The 17549-nt window shown below is 38.1% G+C and overlaps 1 protein-coding gene across 1 annotated transcript in view; it reads right to left on the bottom strand.

The window, feature by feature from the left end:
• The window catches only part of ITGA9 (integrin subunit alpha 9), a 216000-nt gene that overhangs the window by 75708 nt on the left and 122743 nt on the right, over positions 1-17549 (bottom strand). Inside the window, exon 18 of the mRNA XM_062493750.1 lies at positions 3969-4119. Within this exon, the coding sequence (XP_062349734.1) occupies positions 3969-4119 (151 nt within the window). The remainder of the gene's footprint in view (positions 1-3968; positions 4120-17549) is intronic.

Here is a 17549-nt window from a genome sequence, read left to right as displayed (position 1 = left end):
CCCTGGGACAGTTTGATCAGTGTGGGAATCTGGTGCAAGAGAATTCCAATTCAGAAAAAGTTAAACTTTGCCTTCATCTTCAGATCTCCTGGGCAATTCTAGTCAAGAGATGGCAGCAAGAGCTCTGGTAGTGAGGAAGAAGAGTGAATTCATATCCAAATTGTATTATCTCCCTAGTAACACAGAGTATCACATTACTCATCAGAAGTAAAACCCCAGAGCCCACAAGCAGCATGGCTATGGTTATCAGCAATATTCATACTCCACACCAGTGATTCAGGTACACACTCATGAAGGAATCATGGGCAACTACTGCATCCAAAGAAACCTCACTGTTAACCCTGCCCTGGTCTGGCCCTGCTAACTTCACTCAGCTGTTGCTTGGCAAAAGCTATTGTGAGAAGCAGCAGGGATGTTACATGCAGCTGGCTTTGGATACTAGAAGCTTGTCTGAAATACAGGAACCTTCTACATCAGGGAATGATATTCAGCAATGGAATCTCCTGACCTACTCTCTCCAAAACCAGTGCTGGGTTAGCTGAGAGATTCCTATCAGCCCTTGCAGAACAGGGAGAGATTAATGCTATACACTATCACCCTTTTACTGTTATTGTGGTAAATATGCTGGGTTTATACTATCGCTATAAAATCACATGCCACAGCTGAGCTCGTTTAATAGAGACATGGCTCCTGCCCTACACATTTACTGCCACTGCCAGTAAGCTTACAGTGCTATTTCTGCAACTGTACTGAAAATATCCCTCTGCACTGAGCAGCAGATAATAATGGTTAGCAAAGTGCTTATTGCTGACATGCATCTTCCACAAAACAACACAAGCCAGGAGGTAATTCCAGTAGAAGAAAAAAAAATGGTGTAGAAATTAGTAGCAGTAGCTTTTTATTCTTCTTCCAGACTCGGCACACTGCAACAGTCTGCATTCTTTGATAGGAAAGTTGTATCAGCTCTGTTTAGTGGATTTTTCAGACTCTGAAATAGAATGCTTTCCTAAAGATGAATTAAAATTAAGGAATGATACATTTTCAGATCAAAAGAATATTTTTAAATCTACTCTACTCATAAGATTAAGAGGGGACCAAGATTTCTTTGCCAACACAGTAAACAAAAAATCCAAGCATACAGGCGAAGTGTCTTTCTTCCTCTTTTATTTTTTTTAAAAGAACACGTATTTCAAGAGTAACATTTTCTCAGTGGTCACATTCTTAAATTCACTGCAGCACAGTACTCCATGCACCTGTAAAACAACCCTATCTCATAGAGTGAGATCTTGAAATGCGGAACAGGAATTGTACCCATAGGACCACAGAGGAATGAGAAGTCAGCCCATGCTGCACACTGTGCCTCTTCAGAGAAAAACTGTCTCTCAGGAGCAATGTAAAGAAAAGGCTGGGTTTCATTCATGAAATGGAAAGGACAGGCTGCAGCATAATAGGAAAATTAGACAGTGGCATAGGTGGAGTCTCCTAAATATCAATCAGCAAATGCTTTTTCAAGTTGCAGAGATATGGCAAAGCCTGGCATATCGGGTTGGAAGGGACCTCAAAGACCATCTGGTCCAACCTTTCTTGGAAAAACACAGACTAAACACAGCACCCTGTCCGTCTGAATGTTAAAAGTGCCCAGCACTGACTGGGGAATCCACCACTTCCCTGCTGAAATTATTTCAGTTGACTACTGATCTCCAGGCAATGTCTCTATTCACAAAGTGTCATGGAATCTCAATCTTCAGGAAGGAAAGGGTGGCTAGCTTACTCAGACTCTTCAGGGAACAGTACCATCTTCATCCCTGAATTAGGCCACCCCACTGGTTTTCAAACACAAGATGTGTCATTTTGTCTCAGGAACTCTGTTGAAAAAAGCAGCATTAAACTTTTGCACTGTCAGGTCTCATTGTAACCAATCCACAGAAAGAAACAAATCTGCACTGGATTCACTACAAATGTCCCCAGTGGAGTAACAGGAAAAACACACAGGGAACTTACAGGATCTTGAACAGGCTCCAGAGACAGGTTAAAAAAGCCTACTATGTGATCATCATTCTTAGAATCACCTTGCAGAGAAACAATCCAGCAATCACATGAAAGATCTCATTCAATTTCACTTTAGCACTATTCATTAAAAGGCAGGTGATACTTAATGCTTCCCACCACACAAAGCTCTTTGGATTCCAAAATTGCTCCACTAAGGAAAAACTCTAGGCAGTGTCTTTTTCTATTCTGGCTTTATGTTCCAGATTTTTGCTTGGACAATATTCAACAAGGAACAAAATCTGCATAGACGTCAAAGGATGGGAGTAGGTTATGAGACATGGAAACTGTGGTATTTTACCCAAAAAAAAAAAAAAAAACCATCAGGAATAACAGCAGATTATACTTTGATGCTGTTTGCAAGACCTGAGGAAGATGTGTGCAGTACTTTTGTTAAAGAAATACTAGCTTCTCTTAGAAGAAAATACACTGAGTAGTGAAATAATACTAGGATGTCAGCTGCTTCCAGAAACTGCTCCTTCTATGCAGCACTTAGCACAGATGTTTTCTAGTCTTCTACGGACCCAAGCTCAAGGTAAAATATCATGGGAAACAACAAGTAAGCTTCCTTCCTCATAGTGCTGTCCAAGGAAAATGATGAAGGGAATTGGTGTTCCAGTTACTTGGTATGTGTAAAATATTCAAAAAAGAAAAAAGATTACAACAGTTTTTTAAAAGAACATGCATCAAGCTTTGTTTCTTTTCTAGTGGAAAGAAATGGAAACCCTCTCACTGACTTCAGCAAGAACAGGGCCAGACCCTGAGAGTCTTTCCATAAAACTTTCACTATGGAGAAGTACATTGGCATAGGCATTTCTAGTTTATCCCCTGCCTTTCCCCTCCTAATAAATTGGACATTTGCAGCACATAATGTCTGAAAATGAAGCTTATAATAAAAAGACAACTCACTGAGGCTTGCAACTGTGCAGTCAAAACTGAACACCAAGAGAATTAACCTGCATAAGAAATTATGGGGTTTTTTATGCAGTAAGTTATTTTAAGAGGTTTGTAATAATTTAAACCTATCATAAAACATGACAATAATGGCAAAATGTGGACCAAGTTAATCCTGAACTTCATAATAGTTGTATTACTGTTTTTAATATTGCTCTTATGGCTTGCAAAGCAAAGTTCTAAAAGAGAGACAAAAACTGTGAAAAGCAGGAACAAACAGAGAATGTTGTCACAATCATACAGCTCCCATTTTGCACAACTGTTGTCATACCACTCACACTCAAAAACCTTTTATGGCCATCAGTTTGCAAAAAGCTTGATTCAGTCTTCGCACTACAGCACCTTTATTTCTAAATGAACTCCTGCTAATGAAAACATCCAAGCATTTCTATCTAAATGAAAAGAGACTAAAATTCAAAATATTCACCTGACTTCATACGGATGAAATTAAAAGCACTCTTAACCTCTCAGATCTAGTGATGTGCCCTGACCACAGCCCAAAGCTGCACCAGGATATGAGCAAAGAAACAAGCCTTGTATCTTGGTTTCAATGATGAGAAAGTCTAGAAGCCCAGGTGAAGAGATAACCAGGACTGCTGGGTGCAGTGTGGCACCACTCAAACAAAAGTTACACTTTGTATTTCAGTGCCATTTGGTACATTATCAGTTTCCCACCAATCTACCTCTATATACCTCAAACAAACTATCTTCCTTTTTCATTAGTGCACCACAAATAACAGGCAAGTGTCTTCTACAGAAATACAGAAGGTGCAATCTACACACACCAAATCCATAAAAGAAAAAATTCTCTTTAAAAAGTCTGAAAGAAATTAAAGTCCAGCGTAGCCAAAAACAACTTCCAAATGTCTCAGCGGTGAGGACTAGCCATCCTCTAGTCCATCCTTAATTTGTAAATAAATTGGCTTAAAGTTATGAGACTTGCTTACAATGAGATTAGCCTCTCTTACCTTTTGCCACATTTTGATGAAGAAGAGCTCTCCAGAAAAATTGAAGAAAACATTGGTGTCGTAGGCATCATCACCAATGTTGGAGATGAAAATGTTAAGTGAGATGTTCCTCACTGCTCCCAGGGCCAGGTAGGCAGTTCTGTCATCAACACTGTAGGCAGAAACAGTTACATTGGTTTAACTCTGGTCAACTCTCACACTGGTCCTGCTTTCTTCCTGCTGCAGAAGTGTCACAACTCAACTGTTTGAAAGCTCAGCAGTCACAAGTTCAGGAATGTGCTCTACTGCATAGTGCAGAGGGCCATACTAAGACTGAACATCTCCTGACTCAGAGTTCTGACACTGTATTTTGGGACTGTAATAAAACCCCATGATTCCCTCATGAAACCATTTTACATGCTCTACTTTTTTTGTGATAATAAATTAGTTGAAAACTGTAAAGTAATCGTACAGGGAAAATGCAATAACTGCAAGATATTATGCCTGCATTCAAATACATAAGCTATTTAAGTTTGTCTGTCAATAATTCAGACTTATTCCAGCAACTCTTTGAAAAATCTTTTTCGAGTTGTGCTATGGATAGAAAAAAATCTAAAACAGGCTCAAACAAAATCCAGAAACTGGTGTAAGTGAAAAAAATGGGTGAAAACTGCAACTAATTACCACTGTGTGTGATTAATCTTTCTTTAGATTTTTATGTTGGACCTAACATGGTGGATCACCTTCTATAGAAGGAATATCAAAGGTAACAGCTACAAAGATAACACATACTGTTGCAGTATGGCATCAGAGATTACATACAAACACAGATATGCACACATTGAGGTAAATATAGCTATTCATGCATACATATTTATTATTTAGCATTTAATCCTTCTAGGCTGTTCAGAAAATGAGCTAACAAGTAGGAATAAAGGCTAAAGATAAATCACAAGATTACACACCATGAATGCAGGGATCTGCAGGTCTTAGAAGGAAAAGATAACACCAAGTATTCATTTAAAAAATGGCAAAAATAGACAAATATTAAATTTGGTATTAATTATAACTGGACTCTGAGACCATTCATACATTCTGAAGAAACAGAGGCAGCGCCACAGAGAAAACACTGAGTTTTCTAGTAGCTAGTCAGAAAAGGACAAAGAATTTCAGCCACACTGCAGGGAGATGCTCACAATTATTTCCTCTAGCGTACAGTCAGCCCAAAAGTAAGAAGGAACCACTTTTCATTCACTCAATTTCTATAAAGGAACAGCTGTTCCAGTGGCATACATGTCGGCACACACCACACTTCTGCTTATCAGCAATTCTCTGAACATGGCTGGTGTGCAGGCCAAGAGCTGTGTTTAAAGGCAGCCTGACCCTCCATTGCTACCAACCCTCCTCTGACAGCCTTCTTCATGTTACTGCAGCCAGGGTATTTGCATAAAAATGGAGTTTCTGGAAATGCAGTGTTTGTAAACTGTTCAGCATCTTCTGCCAATCATAGTAGTCCCAGACACCCAAAGGCAGAGCCTGCCAGACTCCATCTGCCCATGCTTGCCTATCCAGAGGTTTCTAAATGTGAGTTTCTGACGATGCATGCCAAATCTGCCAGGGGCTCTACTGAATCAGAAGTTCAGAAGATGTTCTATACTCAGGTTTTAAAGCTGATGGTTATGGATTTTGAGCATAACTTCACTGTGTATAATGTGAACAATATTTGTAGCACATATGTTTCCTGTATTTACTTCTTTTATGATGAGCTTCATTTATTAAGTCTGAAATCATGGCTTACTGTTGAATGATAGCTTATTATGAGGAAGATACAAGTATCCAGGAAATGCATCTACTTTCTCACACTTAAAATCAACTGCAGACACTGAACAATCATACTGATAAATGAACATTTTGCTTTCAAAATATTAGTTTATTCTCATAATCAATTATCAGTGCAAATAAAGATTTGCAGAAGTGTGTGTAGTACAAGATTGACTGCAAAATTAATTTGAGTTGTTGCTCCTTATGTACCAAATTAATGGTTCATCTATATGGGAATACTTGAAAACATTTAACCTTTTGGCACCAATTTCAACACCTACTGTTGACAAACAGGCAAATTTTGAAGATGCTAAACAATCAGAGGGGATTTTCTAATAATCAAAAATGCATATTTGGATGCAAAAAAAAAAAATCCCCAACCATTTAATACTGTGAATTATTTCTCGTTAACTTTATAATCTCTCTTCTTGCACTCACATCAAAAACTTAATCAGCATGTGTTATACTCATTAACAGAATCTGGCAGTATCACTCCAGTAAGCAAAGGAACATTACAGCTTCTGTATTTCATGTAGAGTTGATATTAAATGCAATGTACGCTACAGCACATTCTCTGAATTGGTAGCAGCAGAACTTTGATATTTAACATAAGTGAAGACAATTGAGAATATTCTCATTCCTAAAGAATAACTAAAAATTCTCATAATAAAATCATACTTAAAACTGACCCCACAAAAAATAATTCAAAAATTAACACTGGCGGGTTGTGTCACTCGTTTCTAAAGCTACCACTCTGTTGTTCAAAGTGTATCACACCAAAATCACACCTTTTTCTCAACAGAGAAAGAAAACCCACTTTTAAAACCAAACTAGAGTTCCTATACAAAATTCACACACTAATAAACCTCGAACTGATTATAGGCTGGCAGGTGAGTTCAGCTCTCCTTCTGAAAGGGGCTGTAGCATTTTAAAAGAGTGGCTTTCTGAGTCATTGACTTTGTGTACATCTGGAATTAATATCTCACCTTGCAGTGAGAAGAGAATTAGGAATCTCCCCATTTACAGGGGAGCTACGAAGCTCTGTTGGCTGCTTCAGAGACTAATGTCATGAATGCAGGAGCCTCCTGTGGTGCTGGAACAGCTCTGTTGCCAGCCTGGTACCATCCTCCTCCAGAACCTGCCACACCTCAATCACCCTAGCTGCCAAGTTAAAATATGCCAACTAAAGAATTTGTTGTCACCTGTCAGAAACAAGAAAACAAACTAAAGCCACCCCTTCAGCTCAACAATATTTGTCAAACAATTTAAGACATGTAATCGAGCAATGACTTTTTGTTTCTATTTTCATGTATTAGAACTACACAGCTGTCAACATTCTCATCATGATCCTTGTAACTTGCTCACATAAAGAAAGGCTAAAACAAACAAACAAAAACAAACACATAAACAAATGAAAACAGAAAGCAAAACAAAAAAACACATAAAAAAACAAACAAAAAAAACCAACCAAACAAACAAACAAAAAGAACAACCAACCTAACAAAAAACCCTCAAAAAGGAAAAAGAAAAATAAAGAAAGGAAAGAAGTGGGAAAAATATAAAGAAATAATCAGTTAATTGGACAGAATACTACCATCCTGTTACATTAGGTACTACACCCAAAAAATGAACTGAGTAAAAGTTCTGGATAGACTGTAGACTATGCAGAATCTACAGTCTGGGTAGACTATATTTTGTATATATAGGCAAACACATTTGTACACACATACATACAGATGCCTGAAGGATGGATGTCAAGTTATCAGTATTTGCATGGAAAGGAAAAAAAAGTTTTAAAATCAGAAGCACTACGTACTTCCAGCTTTCATTCACATGACCCAAATTTGAAAGCAACAAGTGATTCTAAAACTCAGGCTCCAAATTTCTCCCATACTTTTAAACTCATTGACAATGGTAATACACATTGAATGTAGAGATATTTAATTTACTTCTTAAGTGAACAAGAAAAGGAAAGCAAATTCCAGGATAAAACAAATATCTTTTTTGTGTACTTTAATGCTCTAATTGCTCACACCACATCATTGCATTATGGTCAGCGAGGGAAGAAAGACCATCCAAGGAACACCAACTGAAAAAATCTGAAATCTTCATTTCTCCACCCCTCAAGATGATTTTATTAACAGGGGTCAGCGGACACATAATCTGCATTCCAAATGGTGTGCAGGGACATTTTCTCTATTCTGTATTTAGTTTCTCTATTTCACCAGGATGCATTTTTTTAAAAAGTGAGAAGGTATTCAGCACTTACTCTCGGTCTGTGCAGATGATAGGGCAAGGAATGTGGCAGGGTCACACTTAGCCTTTTACCTGGTTGACTGACTTTCCCTATTGTATTAGGAACCTTTATTTCCTTACAGCAAATTAGTATAACTGCATGGAGAAATTACCATTACTGCTCAATGGACAGTGGAAGTTACAACAATTAGACTGCAAATGGGTAAAAATGTTTCAAACAATAAAAGTCCGATCTGTCCTCCAACTCCATCAAAAGAAATTGAAGAACCCCACCTTTTGTTTTTAAATCAATAAAAGGTGTAAATCAACCAACAGTGGTGCTGTGACAGATCCAAACAGATTTCTACCTTCACCAACCAGCACTGCAGTTTGTCATTATAGTTACTGGGACAATAAAATATTAATTTTGTCTCCACAGACTCTTTACATCATCCTTGAATACCTTCTGTTGGTTTAATTGCAGGCTTCAGGGTTAGTTGAACTTCAGGAGGAGATTTTGTAAATACTTAAAACCTCAAGGGTCATTGAAAAGCTGAAACCCTCAGTGTATCTGGGAATCCATTTGATATCTCAGTGCAAAACCGAGAGATAGCAGCCCCAGAAACAAATATAAACTAAATAAAAATTTTAAACAAATCTCCAGGGATCAAAGTTATCGGATTTTACCCTGCTTGGTTACATTGTCTTCTCATCACATGTGGGTTCATTGCAATTCTCTCTGGAAAGTTCACAGCCAATTTAGGCTAAGGACGGCCAAACATTCAAAATATAATGGCTTATTCTGAATTAACTTCTGCTTTTCCTTTCTCATGCTGAAGTCTATGCCAACAACAGCACAAAGAGACCTTACACAGCTGATGACCAGAGCCTGAGGTATATTAAGCCAGCTATGGCAAACTCGCACTGAGGCCATCAGATCATTTCATTCAAGATCTTTCTCTGTATGTCTCAATCTAGTTCTCAAGCAGAGACTCTGCAGTGTGCCCCGAGTAGTACGTAATATGAGGTGATAGAAAAAAATATATTTGAGAATTTAAGGAGCAGTCAGCCAAGGTTCTGAGTCAGAAGAGCACAGGTTAAGAGTAGTATCATAACAATATTGCTCTTGATGGAGACTGAGTAACAATGTTCCAGTGTTCCCCCTTAAGAAGGAATTAAATGTCCCATATGAAAAAAGTGTTTACTGTGGTGAGTCCAGGGCTACAGCCATAGAACTGTTTGTGCACAGGGCTGCTATCTCTAGTGCTTCAGTTCCCATATATATTACAATTCAGGAATACGGCACAGAGCCTTACCTTTTCCATCTTTCCTAATTTTAATGTTAAAAGTTAATGCATTTGATTAGTAAACAAAAGGTGGAAAGGGCAGAAGAACTGCAGGTGGGGGAAGACACACATCATACACCACTCTTTATTATGATATAGAAAAATAGTAATTCCTAAATTCAACGCTTCTCTGGAAATTGTCCTTTTTTCCCCAAGTGTAGTTTCTTCCCCTTAAGTACAAAACAGATATAAATCCTAACCATGTGTGCCTTCAAACTTTGAAATAAAATGGACAGAACAGGGAATAACATCCACATGAAAATACCCCTTATCACCCTACAGAAATCTGGTGGCCTTTTACTGTTATCAGTAATTACAACTACGCCCAGATGTTCACAACCCTTTATAAACAGAACTGAAAAATCAACAGGGAAAGACCTGCCTCTGTTTTCACACTATGTTTACTCCAGAGAGCAGTTTTTGGCTTAAATCAAGCTGCTCTGGTTTATGAAACTCTGATATGAAAGCAAGATGAGGTATAAAACCTAGAGAAACTATAATCTAATCTAATCTAATCTAATCTAATCTAATCTAATCTAATCTGATCTGATCTGATCTAACAAACTACCATCTTTGAAAGCTATCCTTGAAGTCAATGTTACTGTGCTTCTGGGACAAATTTATCCCTCCATGTGTGTGAAAGACAGCATCCTAAGGTTGCCATGCAAACAGAAACTAGTTACTAGTGGCAGAAAAGAAATGCAACAGATATATATATATCAGGCACATGGGCAAAGCTGCACACATCAGCCTGACATGAAAAAAAAAAAAAAAACTCCATGTTTTCCCTGTCTGTTAAAATATTTGAAGAGCTCTGTTAAAGTACATGATTGTTGACCATAGATCTGAAATTTGAAGCTGAATCAATAGCACTGTATACCAAACTGTTTCTAGAAATTAGATAATTAATGAAGTCATCATGCAAACTTATGTGTTTACCATAACAATTATGCCTTCAGAAATAGATGTCCCACTATTAGATAGCTTCAACTGCTTGTCCCAGTTCTGGAACGTTGGGATGCAATATGCAATTTAAAAACCATACTCAGCTAAGCATTGATGAGAGATCAGTGCCCTATCCAGCAGTCACTTTCAGAGGTCAATAAAAGGCAGTTAAACGGAGAGAAAACATTAGAAACATTACAGTTTTGTTACTTAAGGCAATTTGTTTTGCAGTAGCAGGTGTTATACTCCAAGAGTAAGCTGTCTAAATGTTAAACGTGGTAAGTAACATATCCCCATATCAGCACATTTCCTCTACAGCTCACACAAAACCAGCAAGAGGATTTACCTGGTGGCCTATGAAGAACCTCAAGCTTACCAGATTTTGTAATTTCAAGACATAATACAGAAAAAGTTCACATAGCTGCATCACAAAAGATGATGTATACATGTATGTATATGTACATATACATGCACATCTGTACCAGTCAAGACATATACTACAAATGCAAAACAGAAGTGCATCTGCTTCTCATTGTAGTCTGTACATTATAAGAATTTCCACCTCTTGAGGCAGCTGATATATGACAGTGCTTCCTGAAGTTAAGCTTTTGCTTTGTTAGCTTTATGCTTTGGTTGCTAGAGCACCTATTGACTTTTAACTATCTTAGGCCCATAAAAAACTGATGTTGAGATATTCACAAGGAGGGCCAGGTTACACAGTAGCCCAGCATAGCCCAGCAATGAATTCAAATTCTATGAATGAACACCTCTTTAGGGTTTAGTTTAAAATAACAAACAACAACAAACAACATCCTACTGCAGTAGATACACTTAAATTAGTCTTTCAAAACAAAACCACTGTTTAAGAAGGGACAAGACTGGCTTCCACAATATTCTTGACTGATCATCAGTGACTTGTTACTAGAAAATAGACACTAGGAATCTGTATTATTGTACTAGATATGTAGACTACTCTGGTTTGTTAACACTCATCAGTTGATAGTTCTATTACCATCCATATGGGTCCCATCACTCTATTTTCAAAAGGAAGAGGACTGTCCACTGTTATCAAACTGGGTTTATTTATTCTGGGAGAGATTTATGAAGCTCTGAGCACAACGAACCAGATGGGAACCGAGAAACCATTTGTTCATCCCCATTCATCCTCGACAACAGAAAACATTCACTTATGCTTTGAGATTATGCTCCCACTGCAATTTGCACTACATCCTGATTAATTATGGGCTCTGCCCTTTCAGGAAACTGCAAATCCAACCCCGGATGAGTTACAACAGAGTTTTCCATATGCCTCAGCATTCAATACACTGACAACTGTCTGCAGGTAAAAGATAAATAAAAGATAAATAAATTAGGAATCAGAATTCTGCTTCATAACGTCACCAGAAAAGCTAAGTTCTAAACAGAATTACAAGTATACATGAAATAGCAGTAAGCAGTTTTTCACTGCACCGTTTGCAGTGCAGCAAATCACTTTTAAATAACATTAAACTATGACATAATTTATGAAAGCTCTTAAATTATAGTATGAGACTTGGTATGACTTTTTAGTTAAAAGGAAGCAATCTACTTGTATCCATTCTCACAGTGTTTCATCTTTTTTTTTTAGAACATTCTTGGTAGTTTAAAAGATCATGAGCTAGGACAGCACTGGGTATAACCAAATAACCAGTGGGCAGCACATGACTGCAGTCATGATTCCGTGTTTGTGCTCTGAGAGTTGAGACTATCCATATTGGCTTACACAGCTTTATATACATAGAGCCTTGACTGTCAAGACCTCTTCTCTAGCACCAGAAATGCTAAACCATAACATTTGCTAATTTTAAGTTGGTTGTTTTTTGTAAAGCAGTTATGAGTTTCAGCTGCGGAGCTCTGTTACTTAGGGTAGATTGTCTAGGGTAAACAGAATGTCAGAAATATTGTTCAAAAAAGTGTTTATTCAATGAAAGATAAAATAAGTGAAAACAAATTATTCATCTGCTGTGCATGAAGAACAAGGGAAAAACAGATATCACCAGAGCAAAAAAGGATATTGTGTTTCCTCATCACAACTCTTTTGTTAAGATGCACTTTAGGGGCATAAAACCTCAGTGGGCATACTATGAAACATGGTGCTTCTCTGGAAATAAATTTCCATTGCATGATCAAAGGAGGCTAAGTGCTGAGGTGTGACCCTGGTCAAATTTATCAAAGGGCTTTGCTTCACATATTAAACCACAGGCTTGCAACTTTTCTTCATGGTTTTGCAAAAGTCTATGATCAGTGAAAACCCTTACTAACTTTTTTAGTAAACATTACTATATTAATGAGATTCACCCAAAAAGCTTTGAACTTTCTCATCAAAATTTTATGTTATTGTTCCTTCCTTCAGAGCACACTGATGCTCTGCACTGTTACACTAACTCATGTTCTATGCTGTTATACCTTGTTCTGGTGAAAAGCAAATTAGACAAGGCTGTCATAACACATTTTATCTACAATTTCTGGATTATTTCAGCTCAGGTTCTGTAATAATTTGATAAGTCAACATGAAAATTCTGAGGTTAATTTTTCAAATAAGGAACCTAATATCTGAAAATGTGTCTACTGAACCAGAGGGAGTCCTTCTGATGATTTTAATAGGTCTATGAGCATATTCATCCTTGCAACTATACACAGCATTTGCAAACAGTCAGTTTTACAGTTGCATAGAGAGTTCCTATGCAAAATTATTCACTCCTCAATATTACAAATAATATGCTCATAAACTTCAGTTGTAAGCTCAAAGTCTGGAATAGATGCACACTCTCCTTTGTCTTTTTGGAGGTGCTTGGGTTAAGTACTTCAATATTACATCCTAAAACACCACATCAAATCATTTACCTGCTTATCATATACAGAGCCATGCATAAGACACAAGAGGTCACAGAAATAAAAGAAGTTTTGGCATAAAAAATGTTAATACTTTAGTAAGTCAGAGAAGGAATTTATATGGAAAAAGCAAAACCAATCTTCTGAGAAACTGACCAGATAATACTGGAAAATACTTTTTCTTCATAAATTACTACTTCATTAAAATGGAAACATTTTAAACTCGAGGAAATATTTGACAGACTGGAATTTTGTCCCTTCTCTGGCTAATTTCAGAGAAACGAATGGGAGGAGAAACAGCCCAACCCACAAACTTGACCTTTCAATTGGAAAAGGACATTTCACAAAAATTCCATTTCATAAGAGAACTTTTGAAAGTGTTCACTTGAACGCAATTAAACCCATAACCTGGAAAAAGTTGAAAATTTCTGCAAAATGCACCTGTCACTCCTTTGGCTTCCTATGACTTTTGCTTCCAATTTCACAGTTCAAAAAAAAAAACCCAAAAAAACCCCCAGTATATACAGGAACCCACCCCAGCCAGTCTGTAGATGAACATAAATTTAAGCCTAACGAATGGTGGCCTTCGAAGATGCTCTAAACCAACACATAAAAGCAAGCTGCTTCTTGCTAATAGCCAAACATCATTCAGAAGTGCTCGGATGGATAAGCAATTCTGTTTTAATGATGGATGAAAAGTAACCTCATGTCAAATAAGGTCTGAATGAAAGACAGACTTTCTCTTGGAACCTTCTTAGGAATAGCAATGTTATTACAGCATTTTCTATCCAAGGGGGCTCACAGTTCTATGCTTACAACCCGATTTACATAACATACACACAAGCCCATGCTGGAACACAGCAGCTACATGACATTCACAACATCATCTCTCTTTCTTCTTGTACTGTTTGTTTTTGGTAACACTGCTCTGTTCATTGCAACACACGGGTTGTCAGTGTATTTACACAGCCATACAGGATTTCCTTCTTAGCTGGATTTCCTTAGCTGGTCCTTGCATGGAACCAATGACCCATTCTGCGCTGGGCTTTTTAACTGGCTTGCTTATTATGGCTGGAAGAAAGTCCATTTTTTCAAACACCCTCACTGTTCCTCAAATGTCTTCACACTTTTCACCTTATTCCTGTTACAACCTAAAAAGGCTTGATAACCACCACTGCCTTTGCAGGGCCAGTCAGATGGATAGGCATCGGTCAGGAGCCAAAACTGCACTGGTATGTCAGACAAGACCTCCGTCAGCAATTTCAGGTTCTTCTTAAAAGATCAGAGAGCTCTTCTCCAACATAAAGTACTAAATGAATTGATACATGATTTTGAAGGCTAGAGAGATATAAACTTCTGCAAAACACCTGCTTCAGAGTTTACCTCAGCACATATTGAGGAAACAGATGCAGTTCAGCTTCTAAATAACCATCTATGAGAAAGTCAATAAAAATGTGCTAGTTGCTGCAGAAATATGATAGAAAAGATATTTACTATGCTGAGGGAACAGAGTGAAGCATTCAAGTCAAATGCTAGGTAATAAATATATTTTTAACACTAAAAAGTATTTGACAATAATAGTTCATGTAACATTTTGTTTTTCAGTAGTGAATTGCTGGAGAGAAAACCTGGACCAAGTTATGACCAAAAAAAAAATAAAGTTTATTGCAAAAATATTCTATTTCTATTTCTCTTATGGCTTCAGGTTGTGTCATTAAAGTTACCCCTACAGAATACATACATATATTCTTTACACTAAGAAACTTTTAAGTCTCTTCATTTATAAATCACCAACACCACTATCTTCAGGGTATAACTGCATGGATAAGGTCAGATTTTGCCCTCTCCTAGGACAGCTGCAAGACTCAACACTGTAGAATTGTTGAAGGGGAGGCAATGAGTCATGTTTCTGTGCCATGCTGCCAAAATTTAATGTATTTATTCTTTAAGAAAAATGGATTTGCAAACAGTCATGACTGGAAAGATGAAATGCCTCTCTTCTGCTTCTTCAGTTTCTCCTAACGCTGCCTTCATCAAGTCCCCAGCACATCCCACAGCTACTTTTTCCTTTTTGTTAATTGTCATCTGTAGTTTTAGGCTAGCAACTCTCATGCTCCTATGAGAAAGTCCAGTCCAACCACTGGAAGGAACATCTGTAGCAATACCAGCACACACAACTGTAGCTGTTTCTACATGCTAGCTCATAACATCTATCACAGAGAGTTCAATCCTCACAGTTTGCTTTGCCAGGTCCAGTCCCCCCCCTCTTGTGAAGCTGCATGTTCTTGCTGGCAGAGGTGGCATTCAGTGAGAGTTTTCATGGAGTCCCACCAGCAAGTTTCCACAGTGCTGGTGCATGCCTGTAACCATCCCTATTCAGATGTTTCTCTGTTGAAGAAAGACTGATTTTGTTGAAGCAATTTTGCTTAGGTTACAGAGAAGATTTACCTCAAGAAAAGTTAGAACACTAAAGAAAAGCTGGTTGGAAGATTTCTAAAGGTCAGAAAATCCATTCTGATCCTCCTGAACACACTTATCACCTGCAAAAAATGAGGTCAGCAGGGACCCAGACCTCCAAGCTAGTCCTAAAACCCAGGATGGCAGAGCACACCATCTCAGTACATCTCATTCCTGAGCAGCATGGACTGCCTACACAAGAAGGTTTCTCCAAACCTCTGGTCTGAACTGGCCAAGCCACAGCCCATGACCCTTACCCTGCTTATCATCTCTCACAAGCAACAAGATTTCTGGCTCCTTGTCTGGGAATCCCTTCAGGAAGATAGGATGGGTTTGAATACAAACTGATGCTAAAGAAGGTGCACAAGCCTTAAAGAGATTTATCTGTTAACTGAAAAGAAACCTCTTTTCTTTCCAGAATAAATGCATCTTAACTCTTCTTCAATCCAGTGCAGCATGTAACCCTGGTCTTCAACCCAAGTAACCAAGGACTCCTTTCACTGTAACAGAAACATTCAAGAGAACTCACCCCATCTCTAGCTTCCTATATCTTTGCTGGAAAAAAAATCCAGATAAAGTTAGAAGGCTTTAACTTTTCTTTATCGTCACCTGCTTCCAAACAGTCCTACCCTGTCATTTTCTATGAATTCACAGCAAAGGGTTTCAGCTTGCCCAGCTTCACTATTTCCACATGCAGCAGCACCTCAACAACATTAAATAACAATGCAAATCCAATCGTATCTGCTCAGAGAAGCAGTGAAGTTTCCAACTAACACGTTCAAATTTGCTTGATTTTAGCACTTTGGATAAATGGCCATCTACTATGTAGCCACTTAGACTGAGTGTTAACATCCTGTGCTGTTTAGTTGTTATTTATCAAAATGAAGTGCTCCCAAATTAAGTGCACAGAAATAAGTTTTCAGGAGAGGAGGAATATCCCAAGAAAATTAAAATCTTTTCATTACTGCTGAGCCAGACTTATACAGAGCCAAGGCCTTTTCTGCTTTTCATACTGCCACGCTGGCAAGGAAGCTGGGAGTGCATGGGAGGCTGAGAGGAGACACAGCCAGGACAGGTGACCCCAAGCAATGATGCCATATAACATTATGCTCAGTATATAAAGAAGGAGGAAGGGGAGATATTTGGAGTGACAGCATTGGTCTTCCCAAATCAGCATAGTGTGTGATGGCCCTGGCCCATGGGAAGTGTTGGAGATGGCTGAACACCTGCCTGTCCATGGGAAGTGGTGATTTAATTCCTTAGTTTTCTTCGTGTGCAAAGATTTTGCTTCCTGTAAGAAACTGTCTTTATCTCAATGCACAAGTTTTCTAGCTTTTACCCTTCTGATTTTCTCCCCCAGTCGCTCTGGTGGGGAAGTGAGTGGCTGCATAGTGCTTGGTTACTGGTTGGGGTTTCATATCTTCAGAGCTCGATGCCATCTTTTAACTGGGTAATTCTAATGATTCAAATAAATCATGGGTGAACTCTGTATCACAGTAGCTTGTGCACTTCCTGAGCTCGTAAGAATGCAAGCAGTTCTCTTGATGATAATGTAATTTGAGATAACTTCCTATGCACATATATGCTGTAATCAGCACACATTTGAAAGCATATATAGTGATGAACAAAACTATACCTTGCCGTATATAGCAAGATATAGTTCCAACTCTGAAGAGCTTTTGACTCTAACATGCTACAAATTTAGAAAAAGTAGGAAAGGAGAGCCAATCCATGTAGCAGAGAGCCCTGTCTCCAACTATACCTAAAAGCAAGACAACAGTGGAAGAACAAGGCAAGTACAGAGTGGCATTTTGCTGATATATTTCTGCAGCTTTTAGAATTTATATTTGCCATTTCACTGATATATACAGTCTCAGCACTCACAGTATCCAAAACAGTAAAATACACAGAATAATCATACACTTCA

The sequence above is a fragment of the Cinclus cinclus genome, chromosome 1 (assembly GCF_963662255.1).
Source record: "Cinclus cinclus chromosome 1, bCinCin1.1, whole genome shotgun sequence".
In the NCBI taxonomy this organism is placed as follows: domain Eukaryota; kingdom Metazoa; phylum Chordata; class Aves; order Passeriformes; family Cinclidae; genus Cinclus; species Cinclus cinclus.
The sequence above is the reverse complement of the archived record's forward strand: the minus strand, read 5'-3'. Positions and strand labels throughout refer to the sequence as shown.